Raw genomic sequence first — 19,417 nt, forward strand, 5'->3', positions numbered from 1 at the left:
CTAATTCTCAGGGTGTTGCAAGTCCGATCCTTCACGCCTCAATTGCTCATTGAGTCTCCCAACTTCGTCGGGTCTCATCTTGAGACAGCGGACGTGGCCAAAGGGAAGGCAATGGCCCTAGAGATGGTGCCGGTTAGCCCAGGCCTATTTGTTGCAGCAATTTTTTATCCAAGATGCTCAAATTTTGGAGCTGAACGCAGTTCACCACCAGCTTCTGTTCTGCTGGTGCCTCGTCCCACACATTAGCAGCGGAGGAGATGGCGTCAAAGTGCTCCATTAACCACAGGTGGACGGCAGGCACGTAGTCGCGGACCGTGACGCCCTCCTTGACAGAGGCATTGACCACCAGAGACTGCAGTGCTTGCGGCCGCTGCTCATCGCAACACTTGAGCAGCTCGCCAGGGTCTTCGTCGTCTGAGGGGCCAAAAACGCAGCCTTCATCGCAGGGTTCAGCCTGCTCGTGCTGTTCCTCCCACAGGCTGCCCCAGTTGTTCATACCGTGGATCTTAACGGTGATGCTCGGCCGGAAGGGTTAGAAATGGGCCCCTCAGAGACGCGGTGGCACGCACTCTCAGATGCCTGTTGCCGAAAGTAGGGCTCGCTCGGCCCATTGGAGCCCCAGCATTCTCCAAAACGGTAATTGTCCAAGTCAATTGTCCGGAAGAGTCCATTTGAGGCGCCTGCCAGCATTGGAGGCATAGAGGGAAGACATGGGAATGAGCTCTAGACAACCGGGTTCCTATAGAATAATTTTTATATTATTATAATAGTATTTTTCATTAACTTTTTAAGCTTTTTCAATTGGTTTTTTAAGAGTTTCTTAATTCACTTTTTAAAAGCTTTTTTCATTAAATTTTTAAGAATATTTTAATTAATCTTATTAATAAAAGTTATATTAAATATTTAAAAATAATATCTTAAACTTGAATATTTTATTAACTTATTAATTATTAATTTATTTAAAAGAATTAAAAGAACTGGCCAGATAGAGGGCATCTAGACTAATCTAGTAACGCTATATTTTAGCCGTACCTAAGCTAGGGAACCGTAACTAACCACGATTATAAGTATTTATAAAATACTTATTTTCATATTAAATTGCTTATAATATATTTCACTTACTTATATGAGAAAATTAGTTACGTATAAGTAATATTAGAAAAATATAAATATTTACGAGTGCTCAAAGGTATTAACTTGTTTTTACACCTCAAGTGAAATCGGTCGCTACAAATTCGCAGTCGTTCTCGACCGCTTACCCGCATGGGCAAGGCGCCCACTTCCACCTCGCGCTGCGTGCCACCCGTATAGCATCCAAGGTATGATTATCGCCCCAGCCTGTATACCTGTTAGAGATTGACCAAACCCGTCCGATTCCCTCTCGACTACTAGCAGTGGCACGTTAGTGGCTCACTAGAATGCCAATAATTGAAGCTGGTTGGCAACTAGCACCAGGCTTATTGCGGGGGAAGTTGTGGGTGCTGGTGCCCGATTAGCGGTAGGTGGTAGCTCTGGGCGCCTTGTTGCCGGTCAAGTACCTGCAGTCTGGTAGCACTTGACTTGACTTGATCAGGTCGAACGCACTAGGAATAATAAAGTAGTCGCTAGTTTACCAGTCTAGTATTTCATGTACGCCTGCGACAAACCACGGTACTACCCTGCAACCCAAAGCTTATAATTTTCAGTCCTCTTTTATTCGCCTTGAAATATATGCTACCACCGTAAAACGCATCAAAAATCGTTCAATTAAATGAAAAGACACTTTAAAGACACTAAAGCAAGCGTATTCAGATTATCGACTGGCACCAATGCACCACAACTAGCGAAACTACGCAACGCGGCAGAGATTACTTGGTTACCTGGATGCAATAAAGTACCTATAGCCGTGGTAACTATCGGAAGCTCCGGAATCTTACACGCCACGTACAGTCGTGGCTGCGTCTTCATGGCACGCAAGATTTGGCTGGTCCTGCCCTTGGTATTGCCACTTGAGCAATTGGACAGCTCATAACCAGCACACGTTGACATTTATATTTTACAATTCACTTCCAGGTTGAACGAGAATTCGTCCCCGAGTGAACTCGTTGGAGAAACCCCAACTCGGCCATGGCTTACATATTCCGGGACACGACCATTGGTATGCTGATACGATGGGCGTCGAAAAGAACCGTCCTCAGATATCCCGAGGAGCAGGCAGACTTTCAGTGCCCGTCGTCATACAACCCACCCATGACTTCGTCATCCACAGCAACAGCCGTCGTCCAGCACCAAGCGGAACCAGCAGGCGACGAGCCCGTGGAAAATGCTGCGGGCGAAGCAATTCACAGATCGGGCACGCCTTCTACTGAAGAGCTGGGCTCGTCGGATGACGACGGCATGGAGCGCGACGCGATTTCCAAAATCATGTCTCGACCTCAGATGTCACATGTTGAAACAAGAGCTTCCTTGGAACAGGCCTACTCCGATGCGATACACCAAGAGACGACGAGGGAGACGCACGCCATCATCCAACCCAAGACCAAGGACGGCATTATTCTGGTCGACTGGTACAGCACCAGTGATCAGGAGAATCCGCAAAACTGGTCGACGGGACGCAAAACTCTAGTTGTCCTCCAGATCTACGTGTACACACTCGCCGTTTACATTGGATCCGCAATCATTACACCCTCTCAGCCATACATCGAAGTCCAGTTCAACGTCTCCCCCGAAGTCGCGTCCATGGGGCTGTCCCTTTACGTCCTTGGCTACGGAGCCGGTGCTCTGGTCTTCTCCCCGTTGTCTGAAATTCCAGTCATTGGCCGCAATCCACCTTACATGGTCACCTTTCTCATCTTCATTGCCCTTTCAATTGGCGTTGCCGTCGTCAACCACTTCCCCTGGCTGATCGTCCTGCGTTTCCTGCAAGGATTCTTTGGATCTCCTTGCTTGGCCACGGGCGGCGCAACCCTCGGCGACATATTCAACCTCATCCAGTTGCCGTACGCACTTACCGGGTGGGCCGCATTTGCGACGGCAGGCCCGGCGTTGGGACCCCTGATTTCCGGCTTCTCGGTGCCGGCCACAAACTGGCACTGGTCATTGTGGGAGATTGTCTGGCTCGCTGGACCCGTCTTTGTCTTCATGTTCTTCTTCATGCCTGAAACATCGACCCCGACGATTCTCCTGCGGCGTGCCAGACGTCTTCGCCGACTTACGGGAAAGGAGGTGCTCCGCTCGCAGTCTGAAATCGAACAGACAAACATCAAGGTCGGTCAAATCGTCGTCCAGAGTCTCTGGCGGCCTTTGCAAATCAACCTCCTCGATCCATCCGTCCTCTTTACCAGCCTCTACATTGGCCTCATGTACGGCATCTTTTACTCCTTTTTCGAAGTCTTCCCCTTTGTGTACGCCGCGGGCCTTCCTGGCCGGGCTTCTCCCACCGACGGCTACGGCATGAACGCCGGCCAGATTGGTCTTGTATTCCTGTCTATTACCGTCGGCGTTACTATAGCAATAATTGTCTATACGGTCTATCTCCGGAAAGTCTTCGAGCCCAGTATTCGGACGCAGGGACTCGGCGAGCCTGAGCGCCGTCTGGTTCCCGGGCTGCCCGCCAGTTTCCTCGTCCCCGTTGGCCTGTTTCTCTTTGGCTGGACGGGCAATTCTAGTCCCGAGATCCCCTGGATCGTTCCCACTATTGGCATAACAATCGTCGTTATTGGCATATTCATCGAGTTTCAGGTCGTTTTTATCTATCTTATGCTGAGTTATCCCCAATACAGCGCTAGCTTGCTTGCCGCGAATGATTTCGTTCGAAGCTCCTTGGGATGTGCCGCCATTCATTTTTCGCGTCCGCTGTTTATCAACTTGGGCGTCGGCAAGGGGGTGAGTTTGTTGGCGGGACTGAGTTGTGGAGGCGTGATTGGCATATTCGTACTCTGGTACTTCGGAATGGCTTTGCGGAAGCGAAGTCGTTTTGCTGCGAAATAATCCAGCTTGAGGCCTTGTACATGTTGTTCTTATGAGTTTTATAGCTCTCGAGCGAGCTGGACACAGGCAGGCAAAAAATCCATGGCATACTGCGTTATCAGATTTACCATGGGCCAACGCTGACCAGTCCACTCCAGCAACTACGTCGCCAATGCTGTGGAACCTTTAGACATGTTTTTTCTCCAGAATCGGTCAATAACGTGTCACCAGACCAGCAGCAACTGAGGCAGAACTGCGAAAGGCTGCGGCGGCGCATTCTCGGCATGCAAACCGAAACTACAGAGATGTACGAAACCGTCGGGACTGGCCTTGGGTCGCTGGATGGAATCGTTGAGGACGTACTTTCCACACCAATTTTAGCAAAGGAAATGTTTAAAGAGATGACGCAGGCACCAGAGGTCTCATCATTCAGAATGAAAAGACTTGGATCATCACCAATGTTACCCTGTTGCAGTAAGTATGTCTGGTATCGGGGAGGTAGGCCTTGTCCTTGGCGTAATCTTGTCTGTAATTCTCATCATCGATGCTACGAAACACGTCTGGGAGGCCGTCGAGAATGAGTCGGGTCTCCCGGCAAATTTCAACAAGTTAGCGACGAAGCTCCCTCGTATCTTGAAGCTACTCGAAGACGCGGAAAGATACATCGATAACACAATAGACGAGTCAGTACAATCAGCTTTTACACCCACCTTGGAGGATTGCAAGGATTAACTTGCGGAGCTGCAGCATTTCATAAATTGGTTGCGCTAGAAGAGGACGTGACGTCTCGAGGTGGGATCGGTACGGCAAGGCTGCGCCAAGGATTGGGAAAGACGGTCGTGTAGAGTTTAATCAGGGCCATTTTGGACCATCTGCAACCCTTGGCAACGGAGTTTCAGAAGCGACGCCTCCAAGATCAGACAAACGGTTGGCCGGCCAAGGCCATCGAGGAAGTACCGAACATGGAGCCTTCTTGCCTGATGGTTTTGAAGAAGCCCTTAAATTTGCACATCATGGTAGTGGCGCCGAAAATGTCAATACTGGCGGCGGGAGTCGTCACATCAACAACAGCTCCGGCAATCAGAATAATGGTGCAGGGCCAACAGTACATTGGTACCAATCATATCGGTACCCCGTCCTGGTTGTAGCTCTACTTCTATGGGCATGTATCCATGCGTTGCCAAGGCAGGCCTGTCTGCTTCGTGTACTTGAAGAAGAATGCAAGAATATCCTGGCAGGCTTGTAGATTCATTCGGTGATATATCTCCCTGAGAATGGCTGCACCGTATTCATTGATGCGTTATCCGGGCCACGACAGCCTGGAATAAACTTTTGATGCGTCGCTGGCGGAACATGTGCGTGATAATGATAGGTAAGCCAGTTAGTTTTCTTAATGAATAACGGGGGGACTCGTGAACATGGAGTCGATACCAGCCGTTTTGTAAACGCATTTGATTTTGGTATGCGTTGCCTTATTAAGGATGGAGATACTCTACTGTACTGGGAACAGACGCTATCGACACGTCACCTAGTGTGATGCAGTCTCGAAAATGATAAACAGTCTGGTGACCAGATATTGCCAGTGGCTCCTACCGGATTCATCTGAAATGATCACTTTCCAGTTGATTCTCTACATCTCCTTGTGAGTGAATTAACGCCAGGTTTGCGAATCGTCACAGGTTCCAGCAATTATCACCGACACCAACACGTCCTACCCGGAGGCAATCCATGGCATTTCTTAACATTGCTCCGCCGACAATTACTGGTACGCCGGCTCGGAAGTGGTTTGGAATGATGGCCAAAACCTGGAAAATCCCGCTTACTACGGGGTAGGTTTGACGAACGCCGGAGCGCGAAAACTCGAAGGGGAATACGGCTGTATTGGAAACCGAAAAGGACATGGACCTCGCTTAGACAGATGCAATACCCTTGTCGTAGTAGAACACATTAGAACGAGGGGAAACACCATCTCAGGTAATGCATAATGATTGCGACACTCAATATGAGGCAAGAAGCAAAGAGTATTGCGGGAAAATCGAGTGTAAATTCATTTATGCAAGTTGATATTATAGGCACTCCTAACTAACATAAACAGATGAATGTCATTGATAGAATCCCTGTCATTTCTCCACGCCCGTCAAAATGGCGAATACTCGCCGATTGTTCAAATCAAGCATCCATCGCACATGTGTGATCTATGATTCCTGATTAAAGATGTTAATTTAGCGCTTTAATAGATAACACAACTTACTTTGGCGAACGTAATGAGTGATTACCATTACTATGGAAATAAGCAGGTTCAATATAGTGGCCAAGACTCAAGAGTGTAAGGACAGTAGCGCGCGTCTAGGGATCCACGTTAGTGGAACAGAGCCGGGGATAGTAAAGCAATCGGTTCAAGTTTTTAATAATAAATGTAGGTAAGAGTTACTTGGTATATTAGATTAAGACGTGTTAATAATCCTAGAAGAAGGTATTATATATAACTGTGGATACGTATCCGTAGGGTAGTGCTTACTGCTATCCCTAGACATTAGTTTTTTGTGTTTCACCTAAAATTTATAGTAATTTTACATCTGTTCTTAAATAACTCTTAAATATTTCTAAAAGGCGGACTTTTATACTTGCCCAGTCAAAATTTCATAGCTTAAAGTGTAAAAGGGTAGATACATAGCAGCTCACTCTTGAGGTTACTCCCACGACCAAGCAGCCAAAGAGGCTAGGGTGTGAAGATTGATAACATTGAGAGATTCGGGCAGTTGTGAGTTAAAGCAGGGACATATTTCATCTCCTAGTCACGTGTTAACATTCTTGCCTAGAGTCTACTATGTTCTTTCATCATCACCACGCGATGCCATCATGTGCACGCTTGACTCAGTTACACCTTGTTTTTCCAGGGTGTAATCTGGCGACGCTGGTCCGGACTTGATCCTTTGCTACTTGCACAGATAATCAAGGTATCTTAAGGGCGTATTAAGCTATCACCCTCAAGAATGATTAGTGACCGGAGCACGTGACAGAGCTAACGTATTACTTGGCCAAGACCACTCTCTAGATAGTCCAAATCAACAAGAATTATAACACAGTTTAACTTGGTAGTTACATTTTAGGTTTAGTCTATAACTCATAAATTCAATCTCTTATAAGTTAAACCTAATAATAGTTACGTAAATCTCGTTAGACTGCATCGAGGGATGCCGGCACGTAACATTTCTTGTGCTCGAAGTTGCGGGAGAGTGACGTCACAAACATAAGGTGCCTGATAAGCTGACAACGGAATAATACGATCAACGAGGCTTTGAGCTAGTACTAGAGATCTAATCCGTCGTAGGCAACTAAACGAGCTGCAGCATTCGTACCTTTGCTTAGAGGTGGAACGGAGTAGGAGCACCTACGCGGACCCTCATAAAAGCGATGCCGTTTTCTTTAAAGCGGTGTCGTCCTTGAAGGTGCTGGAGCAGATAATCACGCCTATCGAAACCCTTCTCACTAACATACTTCCTGCAGAAGGGGCATGTTAGCGTGGTCTTCGACTTGCTTGTTTCAGGCGCAGCTGCTCTGGAGTTAATGTGGCGCTTGAGAGCATCAAGCCTGGTGAAGCTCTTCTCACAATGGCAAGCGTAAGGATGATGACCTGCATTCTTCCCGTGCCTTAAAAGCTCGCTGTTGTTTTGACATGGCATGAGGCATTCAACACGAGCAAATGGCTCAAGGTGCTCACCCCGGCCGTGTGCTTGCTGAATCTTATTAGCTTAAGGGTTAACTGGTGTTCGACTCTGATACCTATACCGCCCCGGAGCCGAAACCTGTCGCACGGTATAATAAGCCTATTAATTATATTAGGTAAAAGGCTACGTAATACGTATAAAAATGAAATAATACGCATAATAACTATAAGAAATATAGTAATTGTTTTTTATAATTTAATTAAAGCTTTTATTATAGGATTATAAGGGAAAGTGTAAGTATCTATAATTAGGTGTAATAAAGTTAATTTAATAGTTAATAGATAAAATAGAAGCTAGCTAACTACGTGTGCGAGGTATCGTAGCCTTTATATATAGTATTATTACCGTGGTAATCTCTTTTACGGGTTATTACGTGTGTAGCTTAATATATTAGATCAAATTAACTTAACTCTAGTTAATTAGGGTAATTAGTGTATAAGCGCGTTTAGTTAAGCTAAATAATACTACGTTTTATTGTAAGATTATAAGAGGGACTAGAAGTTAGGTAGCTAAAGTAGGGGTAGCTATATTATAATAACTAAAGCTTATCTTATTTTCTAATTAAATGAGATATAAGAGATATAATTTTAAAGCCCTCGTTTCACATAACATTATTAATTATATTATAAGTAAGTAAGATTCTCTAATTACCTTATAATTATCTCCCCTTTACTTTAGCTAAGCGTTAAATAGCCTTAACACTTACTTATTAGCTATATAATAGTATATTATTAATTAATATATAAATAATTTAACCGTTTAATTAAAGTTAATTATATTACCACGTAATTAGCTATACGTATAAATTAGTATAGCCTCTTTACACTTTTATTAATTATTTCTCTTTTAAATATTATTACTTACCTTATTTTTTCTTATATTACCCGTTTAATTCTCTTTTTTCACCTAAGAAACCTTATTTTATTAAGCTAATTACCTATTATTTACTATTAAAATAATAAATATTAGTATTAAGCGTTATTTTTATATATATTACTTATATATAACGGTAAACGCTTATTATTATAGCTTTTTAAAGAAGCTTTAACTTCTTAAGATTTTCTATACTTTTAATAATAATATAAGCTTAAATACTAGCCTCTTTAAACGCTATTAATAGTATATTATACGCGTTAATACGTGTAACTTAATTAATTTATAACTTTAAAGGGTTTCTTTATAGTTTTATTATATCTTTATTAACATTTATATAGCTTATCTTTATTATAATTAAAGATATAATTAATCTTTTACGCCTTTTAAGCTACCTTTAATAGCTTATAATTACCTTAATCTTAAAGGATAAGAATAATAATAATAATAATAATATTAATTATATTTTTTTCACGTGTAACTCGTATATATTTTACCTAGCTTTTACTAAAAATTATTTATAGCTTTAACTACGCTAAAACTACCTATTATATTACTTATAAGTTAACTAGTATAATAAAGAGCTTATAAGTGTATTTTTTCTTAATTTATTATAATATATTCGCTAATTAATTCTCTTCTTTTAGCTTACTTAAAGTACCTACTATTAGTATATAATAGCTTAAAAGTAGCTTCTAATTACTTAAATTCTCTCTTTATAATTTAATAGTATAAGTAAACTTTTTTACTAGTAACTTCTTAACGTTTTACTTATTAATTATTTTTAAGTAAATTATAATTAAGTTTTTAATAAATAAAAAGTAACTTAAGTCTTATATTTATACTCGTTTAACTTAAATTATATTACTTAAGTAATAGAAATTTATTATCTTTATAATAGTATAAAGAAGATAATTATTACTAATAAATTTAATAATAACTTACTTAAAGAAAGCGCTTTAAGTGCTTTTTTATTAGCTCTTTTTACGCTTTAAGCGCTATTTTATTTATTTTTTATTTAATAGTTTATTAGCTTAAAAGTTAATATAAATAAAATTAATAATAATAAGAGTATAACCGTTTAATTTTCACGTAATAATCTCTTACTTATAGTTTTCTTATAACGTTTTATTAGCTTTTTATTTATTCTTATTTTATTAAAACGTAATAATTACCTTAAGTATATTAATTATATCTTTAATAGCTATTTATTAGTTATACTTAAAGGGTTATCTCTTTTACTTTATTAGGTAATAAATATCTTCTTAGAACTCTCTTTAATTCTTAACTTCTTTAACTTTATACTCTTTATTATTCTCTTTAAGGTTTAATATTAAAAGCGAGTTTTTACTAGTATTTTCTTACTTTTTTTATAGCTTTAATAGGCTAATATAAAAGATATTATAAAGGTAATTATATTATTTTAATAATATTAAGTAATATACTTATTTTTTAATAGTTTTTAAAATTTAAAAGGGTTTAATATAATAAAAAATAAGCTTTTATTTTCTTACCTTAAATTTAATATTCTTTATAATTAAGCTTATTAAGTTTCCCTTATATAAGGTAAGAGATATATATTATTAATTATAATACTTTACTTAAGATTTTATAGCCTTTTATTAGTTAATTTAAAGTTATTTTTATACTTTTTTAAGCTTAATTATATAGGTTCTTATAATAAGTACCCTCTTTTAATAAGCTTTACCCTTAAGATAAAAGCGAAACTTTAAGTTATACCCTATTAAATTATAGCTAAGTAAATAGCCTATTATATTACTCTTTACGTTATTATAAGTAAATTAAGCTTATAATAATAATTATACTTATATTAATTAATTACTTATAATAAAATAACGTAAGTAATACTTTATAATTTAATTTATTCTTTTTATTTACCCGTTTATTTATAAGTAAAAGGCTATTAAAAGCCTTCTTTTTATCTTAAATAGATAATAAAGGTTTAATTAAAATTAACTAATAAATACTAGCCTTTTATTAAAGATAATACCTTTTAGTATATTAAATTAAAGTTTAATTTTATAATAAAAGAGTTTTATTAGTTTTATAATATTAATAATAATATTAATTATTAAAAAAAGGGAATACTTAATAAATTAATCTACTATTACTAGTATTACGTTAACGCTTTACTTAAGGTACTTTATTTTAGGTAACTTTATTATAAAGTTTATCAATATTTTTACTTAAAATTACCGCGAAATTAATAGTAATTTAAGCGCGTTATATAGGTAATACTATTAGATTATTACCTCTTAATAAATTATATAGCTTATAATATAATCTTTTACTTTATCTTATATATATAATTAATAAAAGTTACGCTATAATAACTCTAAGATTCTTTTTATTTTAAAGTAATTTATTAATAAATTATTATAATATAGCTTAAGTAACTCTTAATATATCTTTAAATCTTAAAGTATAATTACTTTATTTTTATATAATAAAAGATTACTTTTATCTCTTATTTAATTCTTCTTTTCTTCTTATTTTACTATTAGCTTATTAGTAAATTACTTTTATATATTTAAGTTATAGCTTTAAGCTTAAAGTAAGAGTTCTTTAAGTAATATAGCTAGTTTATTCTTATAAATTAACTATTATCTTATAGTATACTTTACTTAGCTTCGCGTAATTATATAGTATGCTTATTACACTTACTTTCTCCCTAAATTTATTAATAAAATAGGTAATAATTACTCGACTTATAGTAATTACTTAACTTATATAAGCTAAATACTCTTATTTTAAAGGCCTTAAAGCTTTATATATTTAATTAAACGTTAACTTCTTACTATAATTTTTATAGTTTTTTAGGGTATTCTTTACTTTTTCTTAGGTAATTATTAGCTTCTTTTATAAGTCTAATAATAGCTCCCTATTAAATATAGCTTTACCTTTATAATTAAATTACCTTAATAGCTTATTCATTAGATTACTCTTATTAAATTAATACTTAATAATAAAGTTAAAGGGTAATAAAAATATATACTAATAAGCTTAACGTTTATTTAACTTAAATTACCTTATAAATATTTAAAGGTTATAGTAGTTTAATAGAACTTTAATTAGGTTTATTACCTCTTTTATATAATATTATTAATATTTAAATAATTCTATTATAATAAATAGTTTTTAATTTAATATTTTATAATTTCTTTTTATATTAATAAACTTTTAAAATTAAAATATAATAAGATAATATTATCTTTTATTATTTAATTATAAGAGAATTCTAGTTATTATAAAGTTAAACGCGTTTATTTTAATTTAAATTACCTTACTTAAATTATAATATTAAAGAAGAGAGGCTCTTATAAAGGTATTCTTTAAACGGTTAAACGTTAATTATTCTTTACTTATAAAGGTTAAGTAATTAAGCTTCTTATTATTTTAACTCCCCTTTAATAAGGCGTTTAAGAGTACTATTATTTTAGAGTAACCTTATATAAATTATTAATAAAAGTTATAGAATTCTAAAAATACTTATATCTTATAATATATAATTAATTCTTTTTATTCTTAAATAATTTATACTTATTTTAAATCTATTAAAAGGCTATTAATTAATAGAATAAACCTTAAAAATTCTATAAAAGTTTAATAAAAAGTATACTTAAATAGCTTTATAAATAACTTAATTACTTATATTTATTCTAATATTTAAGTAATATAAGAGATATATTTCTCTTTTATTTTTAAGAAGATTAAAATATTATTTAAATATATTATATAAATAGTATTAATTAACCCTTATAAGACTTAATAAATATAATTTTAAAAAGTAATTAACGCGTTTATAAGGCTAAAGGGTATAATTAAATATTTATAATACTTATAATAGGTTTAAAAGGCTATCTTTTACTTATTTCTCTCTTTTATTTATATTTTATAATAGGTATTCTTAATATTAATCTTTAAGAAAAACTTAACCTTTTAATATTTATTAAGTAACTTTAAAATTAAGGGTAATACGTAATAATTCTTTTAAGTTACTTTATTTAATTCCCTATAATTTATATATAACCTTAAGGTTTTATTCTTCTTAAATATAAATAAAATTAATATCTTAGCTAGGCTTTTTAAGGCTTTTTTTTTATTTATTTACTAGGTTTTTATTAATATACTAATAAAGCTTCTTTAACTTAACTTAAAATAATAGGTAAATAAATTTATAAGATAACGTAACGTTAAGTAAAAGGTTAATATTATAATTAATATTCTTATATAATAATAGGGTCTTAAAATAATTATTTATAAAGATATTCTTAAAGCTATAAAGCTTTATTAAGATATTATTTATAAAATTATACTCTTTTATTAGCTCTTTACCTCTTAAGGTAAGAAAGTTTTTCTTAAGTATACTAATAATAGTATAAATTTAAGCTATATTTTAGTACTTCTTAACGAATTTATAGGAATTATTTAGTAAAAAGCCCTCTCTTTAAGACTTATACTACTATTTTTAGCTATATATAATTATATATATCTTTTATTTAATTAATATATATATCCCTATTAAAATAGAATTTCTCTTTAAGTTTAAGTCTCTTTTAATAGTAATATATAATAATTTTAAAGTACGTTTATACTTATAAGAGTTAATAGCTTAAATAGGTACTTTTAATATATTATATTAGGGAATTATAAGGGTTTTAATTAACTATAAAATAAGAGCTATTACCTTTACTTAACGTAGTTTTTATTACCTTATAAAGTTAATATTAATAAGGTTAAGTATTATATAACTATTAAAATTAACGTAGATTTTTATAGCGTTATACTTATATATAATAACCTTTATATTAAAGTATTAGCTTATTAATACTTTTTAGATTAAGATTAAAGTAAAGGTAATTACTTTAACCTTTAAGCGTTTTCTTAATTATTTAAGTTATTTTTAGGTAATTTATTATAAGTAAGTTAAAGGTAATTCTTATTATTATAATTATAATAACGTAACCTTTCTTATTTAATTAAGTTTAGGTTTTAATTATAATAATTTAATTATAAGAACCTCTTATTATTAAGGTAAGCCTTTAATAAGTTACTTCTTTCTTATTAAAGTATCTTTTAAGAGCTTTTTAATTAAAATAAGTTAACCTTTTACTTATTTCTCTTTAATATAATATTTTAGAATTATTAAATAGTTTAAATTACTTTTTTTTAAGTTTTTTTAAAGATAAAGATATATAAATTTATATAATCTTAAAGTTTAAGTTATAGCTTAATAAAAAGAGTAAGCGCTTATAACTTTTTATTAGCTTTTTTTAAGTGTTTCTTTAATAAATTTAAGTAAATATTAAAGTTTATAAGGCTTTAATTTTTACGTTACTTTACTTATTCTAATTATATAGCTATTTAAGCCTTATAATTTTCCGCGTTCTTTAAAAGTATAAGGGTTTAATTTTAAAACGTATTTTAATTATTCTTAAGATCTTTCTTTTAATTTATTAATTATTTATTAAGGTATTAGTTTTATTTTACTTTATATTTTAAGTTTATATAATTTAAGGTAAAAAGAATTTTTTAATAATTCTTATAATACTTATATTTTACTCTATTAAAAGTATAATTTAAGTTATTTATTTAAATCTTATACTTTTAAGGGTTTATTAAATAATAAAAAGAGTTAATATTCTTAACTTATACTTTTTAATTATTACTTTCCTTTAAATTATAAAGGTTATACCTCTTTTTTATTATTAAGTAAGTAGTTTTAAGAATTAATTTTTATAACTTCTTTTTCTTTTCTTAAAGCTCTTATAACTTCTTTAATTAAGCGATTTAATTTTAAGAGTTATAATAGCCTTATTTAATTATTTAAGTGTTTTCCCTTTACTTAAAGCTATTATATTCTTTTAATTACTTAGTAATTCTATAAGATTCTTTATTATTAAAGGTAAAAACACCTATAAAATAAGGGTTCTTTAAGTACTTATCACTATTATTTTAATTAAGTAACTTTTTAAGAAGCTTTAAAAATTATAAGATTATAAGAGAGACTAAAAGTTAAGTAGTTAAAGTAAGGGTAATTATATTATAATAATTAAAGCTTATTCTATTTTCTAGTTATACGAGATATAGGGGATATAGTTTTAAAGCTCTTATTCCACGTAACGTTATTAATCGCGTTATAAGTAGGCGGGGTTCTCTAACCACCTTACATTTATAGTAGTAATTATTATAATATTTATAATTACTTTTTTTAAAGCTTTTTAATTATAGTAATTATAAGGTTATTTTTAAGTGTTCTTTTCTTTTATATAAGTATTATAATAATTAGTACCCTAAAACGTAATATTATTTAACCTAGCTAAACGTGCTCGCGTATTAATTACCTTAATTAATTAAAATAAGATTAACTTAACCTAATATATTAAGCTATACACGTAATACTTTATAAAAGAGGCTATTATAATAATAATATTATATATAAAAGCTATAATATCCTATATATATAGCTATTTAGCTTTATCTCTTAGATATACTTAAATTAAATTAATTTATTACACGGTTACACCTACCTATAAATATTTACACTTCCCCTTATAAAACCTATAATAAGTCTTTTTATTAATAATAATTGTAATATTTTTACCTTTTAAGCCTTATTACTATTGATTCTCAAATATTATAATAAGTAATTTACTTATATTAGGTATATTAAGAAGTTTACAAGGTAATTCAATTACTTTTATTTTATAAGAACTTATATATTATTATATTACCATAGTATAATTATTAATATTAAAAGAAAGTAATAATAAATAAAGAGAGAAACTAACGTATAAGTAATAAAAGCTTACTAATATACATTATACGTTTATATTTAACTTTATAATATAAATTATTAGTATAAATTATATTCTACTTTTATAATTAAGAAGGAAAAACTATTTTAGAATAGCTCAAGAATCAAGATATACCAGCGATAGGAAAGAACCCCAGCGTAGGTATATCTGGGAATATAATACCAAGCCCAAAAGAACTTGCGAGACGTCTTGGTATAACAGCTTTAATAAGAGGGCTTTAAGGAGATTTGAAAAGGCCAAGCCAGATATAAGGGGAGCGGAAACCACCTTAAGCGAGAACTCAAATGACAATGTTGAAATGGAATTCAAAGACATCTGATGCTGCTTCCCAACTTGGCGAATGGAGGCTGACTTGACACAAGGTCGTCAACTCTGCCCGGAGGAAGATGGTCTGTCTTTAAAAAAGTCACTGGTATGAGATTAAGCTTGCGCTCTGGACAGTTCTCTGGACACCACGTGTTCTTCAAAGCACTGCGGTCGTCTACACAGAATGGGTTTGGAACTCTACCAACGGGGTCGGGCTCTCCAATTCTACACACCGTCATTTGCCTACTCCCTGAGTGAGGCAGACACTGCCGCCTGCATTGATGGTACTTCTGCAATACAGGATCTTGTGGATCTGGCTTCCAACTCTTCCCAGGATTTACCCTTGAATCTGCATTGACGAGTTCGGCAATTAAACGGGCTAATTCCGGCTCTCAAGTGAACAGCCTCGGGCGCTGACCGCGTATATTAATATCACCGTCGATATGCCAGATGGCTGCAGAGGAAACTTGATCTAACAACACGTGAAGCTGTTAGTGTATGTAATTTTGATTACTTCTTTATGCTACCCAAAACTATAAATATTATACCATAGTATACTATATTACAGTATAGTAGAAAAAAACAGTACAAATTGTAGTTTTTACCGATGCCCTGGGCAGTGTTGTGTGAGGAGCCACCAGACTCTCCTCAAAATAACGCCGAGGCCGCTCGCTAAATAGGACAGGCGCCTTTCCCCTGTACCAAAAAGCGGCCCTGAACGACATATTCATCGCGGCTTTCAGGTTAATATTTGTCATGTCCAGCCGTTTTGGATCAGTCTCTGCTTCAGGGGGGAGTGGGGGGGCTTCATCGTTACAGCTAAGTGGTTTCCATTCTATGATGGTCTATTCACCTTGGCTTAGTGCTTGATTATCCCACTAATGTCGCTTCAACGGGCACTATCCATCTCGCCGTGGCCGTTAAAAGAGAACCAGAGGCAGTTATCTCTATATACCTTGTAGGTATACACCGGGAAACTGCCACCGTTTTTGTAGTCACGTCTGGTCACGATGTAGCATTAATCGGATTACAATAACAAAAGTTAGGCGTTACAATCTGTTTTAGATTAACTGAAAGTAGGTCATTTTTTCTGTAGAATTTATTCACAAGTAAAGAGCAGTAATGCGTCCAATTATATCTGTTTCAAGACCCTTAAATACGGTCGCTGTGACTATATTAAAAAGATTGCCACTACTCATCCAATCCTAAGCAATTTCAGGCGAAAATAAACTCCAGTTAGCAAGTCGGAATGCGAACGGATTCACCTCCTATCCGCGGCACCTCTCCGTGTAGCGAGTTACCAAGGCATTGCCTTAACGCCCCCGATAGTTAATAGCAGAACAAACTGAACGCTATTGTCGGCTGGTGCTATGGTCTCTACAATAAACCGTTACCATTTGCCTGGCCAGGTGCTTGTTTTTCTTAGTGAGGTATCTAGTCCATGTTGGGCTCCAATTTGTCAACATCTTCACTCGAGTAAGCCAGCTTCATTCAGAATCGCATGTCCGTCTTTTTAGGGTTCTTGCATGGTGTATCTGCATCAACAGGCACATCTTTTTAAGATAAAGAACGAGCCAAGCTGCCTGGGCATTATCAGCCCAATAAACGAATCTTGGGTACATTATAATCCTTCTCTCTCATATTGCCGCCCCAATATACCAGCAGTAACGTAAGAGGAATCGTGCCCACCGAGACGAATGCCAATAGGCCGTTGCCCCAGCCATATCCCAGAGTCGTATACATATCCAAACCAGCAAGGGGTAGGACAGCGCCCAGAATGCTGCGCAACAAGTTGTTGGCCGCCAATGCGGATATCGAGTGGTGGTCGAAGGCACGGATCAGATATACTTGGACAGGCATGAAGACAGCCATAATGGCAAAACCAAACACACCAAGGCCGATCAGTGGCACAAGCCAGCAACTTTTCGCCTCCACCGACCACCCGTACCAGAACAAGCCGGCTGGGACAAGTATGCCGGCTGGGATGAGTAGCCAGAGCACTTTCTCGGGGGCAGATTGTGTGTCTTCGCTGGCTTTTTTCTTTGCTATTTTGTCCATTGCCAGTGCTGTTGCGAAGACTCCTACGAGATACATGAAGATTTGCCGTCAGCGGTATCATGCAAAAGGTTGGTTAAGCTGAATGCTCCCAACCGTTTCGCCATTTAACGGAAGGAGTTTACGAAACTTACCAGCAATCGCACCGATTCCGTCACCGAGATAGGTGAGGCACGCTGAACCCGCTGAAAAATGGTATCTCTTTTCAAATACCAGTCAGCGTGGTGAAAACGAGATATTGAACTCCATCTACGATAGCTACCTCCCACGATAATATAAAGACAATGGGGGAAGTGACTAGAAACTGCAGTGGGCGTATAGGCTTCCTTGAAAGCTTGTGTCCGATTTGTGTTCGAGTCTAAGCAGTATCTGTATCGCGCATCTCCCGTCTCCTTGCGCAGAAGTCTTGCCTTGCGCGATAGTAAAATTGGCGCGTATGTTTCCCAAAGAATGAAAAGCGACGAGACGGCAATTGCGCCATACTAACAGTGGTTTAATAAGTCAGCAGTGCTTTCCCCATGACGCATATCTCATAGCTTTCCTATACGAACCAGAATGGTGTTCAGCCACAAGACCCATTTCCATCCTGCGTACTCACTCAAGTAGCCTCCAATGACGGGAGCGATAAGCTACAGAGCTTGTCAGCTTGTGTATTTTGCTCCTCTATGAATTGACAAAAAAAGTCTCGCAGGTAGAGGGGAAATTACCCCGAGATTATGATTCCACTTACAGGTGCGATCAAAGATCCTATTGCGATGGTTCCAGTCACTTTAGCCATAGTCTCGGGTTGCATGAGATCACCGATAGATGATAGATCCGCCAAGCAAAGCGGCGGGTGTAATTCCTACGCAACCAGAGAAAAACCGGAAGGCGATAAACATGCCAACGTTGATACTCGCGGCGGATGCGGAGGTGAAGGTGAGGAATAAGAAGCTGGAAATATAGTACACAATGATTCTTCCGTACATCTCCGATAGAGGTGCAGTGACCAGCGGTCCCAAGGCAAAGCCTACAGCATATATAGACAGTGATAGCGAGGTCAAGGCAGAGTTGTGAGTGTCGAGATCAGACGCCAGACTTGAGAGAGCTGGTGCGAGAATAGAGGAGGACAAGCATCTGCAATACAGTGACATATGAAGCTAAGTATGCATCCAATGCTTGGAAACTTCCACGTGTCTCTAGATGAGTCGGATCAAGAGATGAAGACGTACGTGACAAAGTTCAACAAGCCTAGGATGGCCAACTGAGCCCATCGCGACCGGGCTGACCAGTTTTTGGGATTTGACACATCGTTTCCATTCCACGAAACGTCATATAGATCAGTCTCTGCCTCTGTTGTGCCAGCATGGACGTTCTCCTTCTCTTCGGCCGGGTGTTGAGCGAGCACGGTTTGTGCCCCAAGTGGATTGGGTGATGAGACAAGTTCCGGTGAGGGAGACTCCCGCTGTGGCCCAGTCATTGCCAGCGTTTAGCAAGTCTGTCTCATGAGAAATGAATGGCTTGAAGTTGAGGAGACAATCGTTGAGTTGACGCACCGACTGGTAGGCGACCGAGCTGATTCCATCGGTTTTGCATTCAAGTACAGCCATGCACGTTGGCCGCGCTGACCAGAGATTTTGCGCCTCATGACTGCGTATCGACTCCTAACGCTGTTGGCTTCCCTTTCTA

General features: G+C 35.9%; 5 protein-coding genes across 5 annotated transcripts; 2 read left to right on the forward strand and 3 right to left on the reverse strand.

Annotated features, from left to right (window-relative positions):
• J3458_003694 (uncharacterized protein) lies at nt 1-496 on the reverse strand (the record flags this gene model as incomplete). Its single annotated transcript, XM_007814157.2, has 2 exons — nt 1-117; nt 206-496. 2 exons carry the CDS (start codon nt 494-496, stop codon nt 1-3), a joined length of 408 nt encoding a protein of 135 aa, XP_007812348.2.
• A 1,610-nt stretch (nt 497-2,106) lies between these two features.
• Nucleotides 2,107-3,969, forward strand: J3458_003695 (uncharacterized protein; the record flags this gene model as incomplete). The annotated part of the gene is made up of 1 exon (XM_007814158.2): nt 2,107-3,969. One exon carries the CDS (start codon nt 2,107-2,109, stop codon nt 3,967-3,969), a length of 1,863 nt encoding a protein of 620 aa, XP_007812349.1.
• Nucleotides 3,970-4,232: 263 nt separating this feature from the next.
• On the forward strand, nt 4,233-4,680 carry J3458_003696 (uncharacterized protein; the record flags this gene model as incomplete). Its single annotated transcript, XM_066117907.1, has 2 exons — nt 4,233-4,422; nt 4,451-4,680. The coding sequence occupies 2 exons, from the start codon at nt 4,233-4,235 to the stop codon at nt 4,678-4,680; spliced, it is 420 nt and encodes a 139-aa protein (XP_065977700.1).
• A 12,607-nt stretch (nt 4,681-17,287) lies between these two features.
• J3458_003697 (uncharacterized protein) lies at nt 17,288-18,542 on the reverse strand (the record flags this gene model as incomplete). The annotated part of the gene is made up of 5 exons (XM_066117908.1): nt 17,288-17,775; nt 17,884-17,934; nt 18,012-18,231; nt 18,301-18,378; nt 18,480-18,542. 5 exons carry the CDS (start codon nt 18,540-18,542, stop codon nt 17,288-17,290), a joined length of 900 nt encoding a protein of 299 aa, XP_065977701.1.
• A 399-nt stretch (nt 18,543-18,941) lies between these two features.
• J3458_003698 (uncharacterized protein) lies at nt 18,942-19,208 on the reverse strand (the record flags this gene model as incomplete). Its single annotated transcript, XM_066117909.1, has 1 exon — nt 18,942-19,208. The coding sequence occupies one exon, from the start codon at nt 19,206-19,208 to the stop codon at nt 18,942-18,944; it is 267 nt and encodes an 88-aa protein (XP_065977702.1).
• Between the last annotated feature and the right edge of the window lie 209 nt (nt 19,209-19,417).

This window comes from Metarhizium acridum (genome assembly GCF_019434415.1).
Source record: "Metarhizium acridum strain ARSEF 324 chromosome Unknown scaffold_13, whole genome shotgun sequence".
In the NCBI taxonomy this organism is placed as follows: domain Eukaryota; kingdom Fungi; phylum Ascomycota; class Sordariomycetes; order Hypocreales; family Clavicipitaceae; genus Metarhizium; species Metarhizium acridum.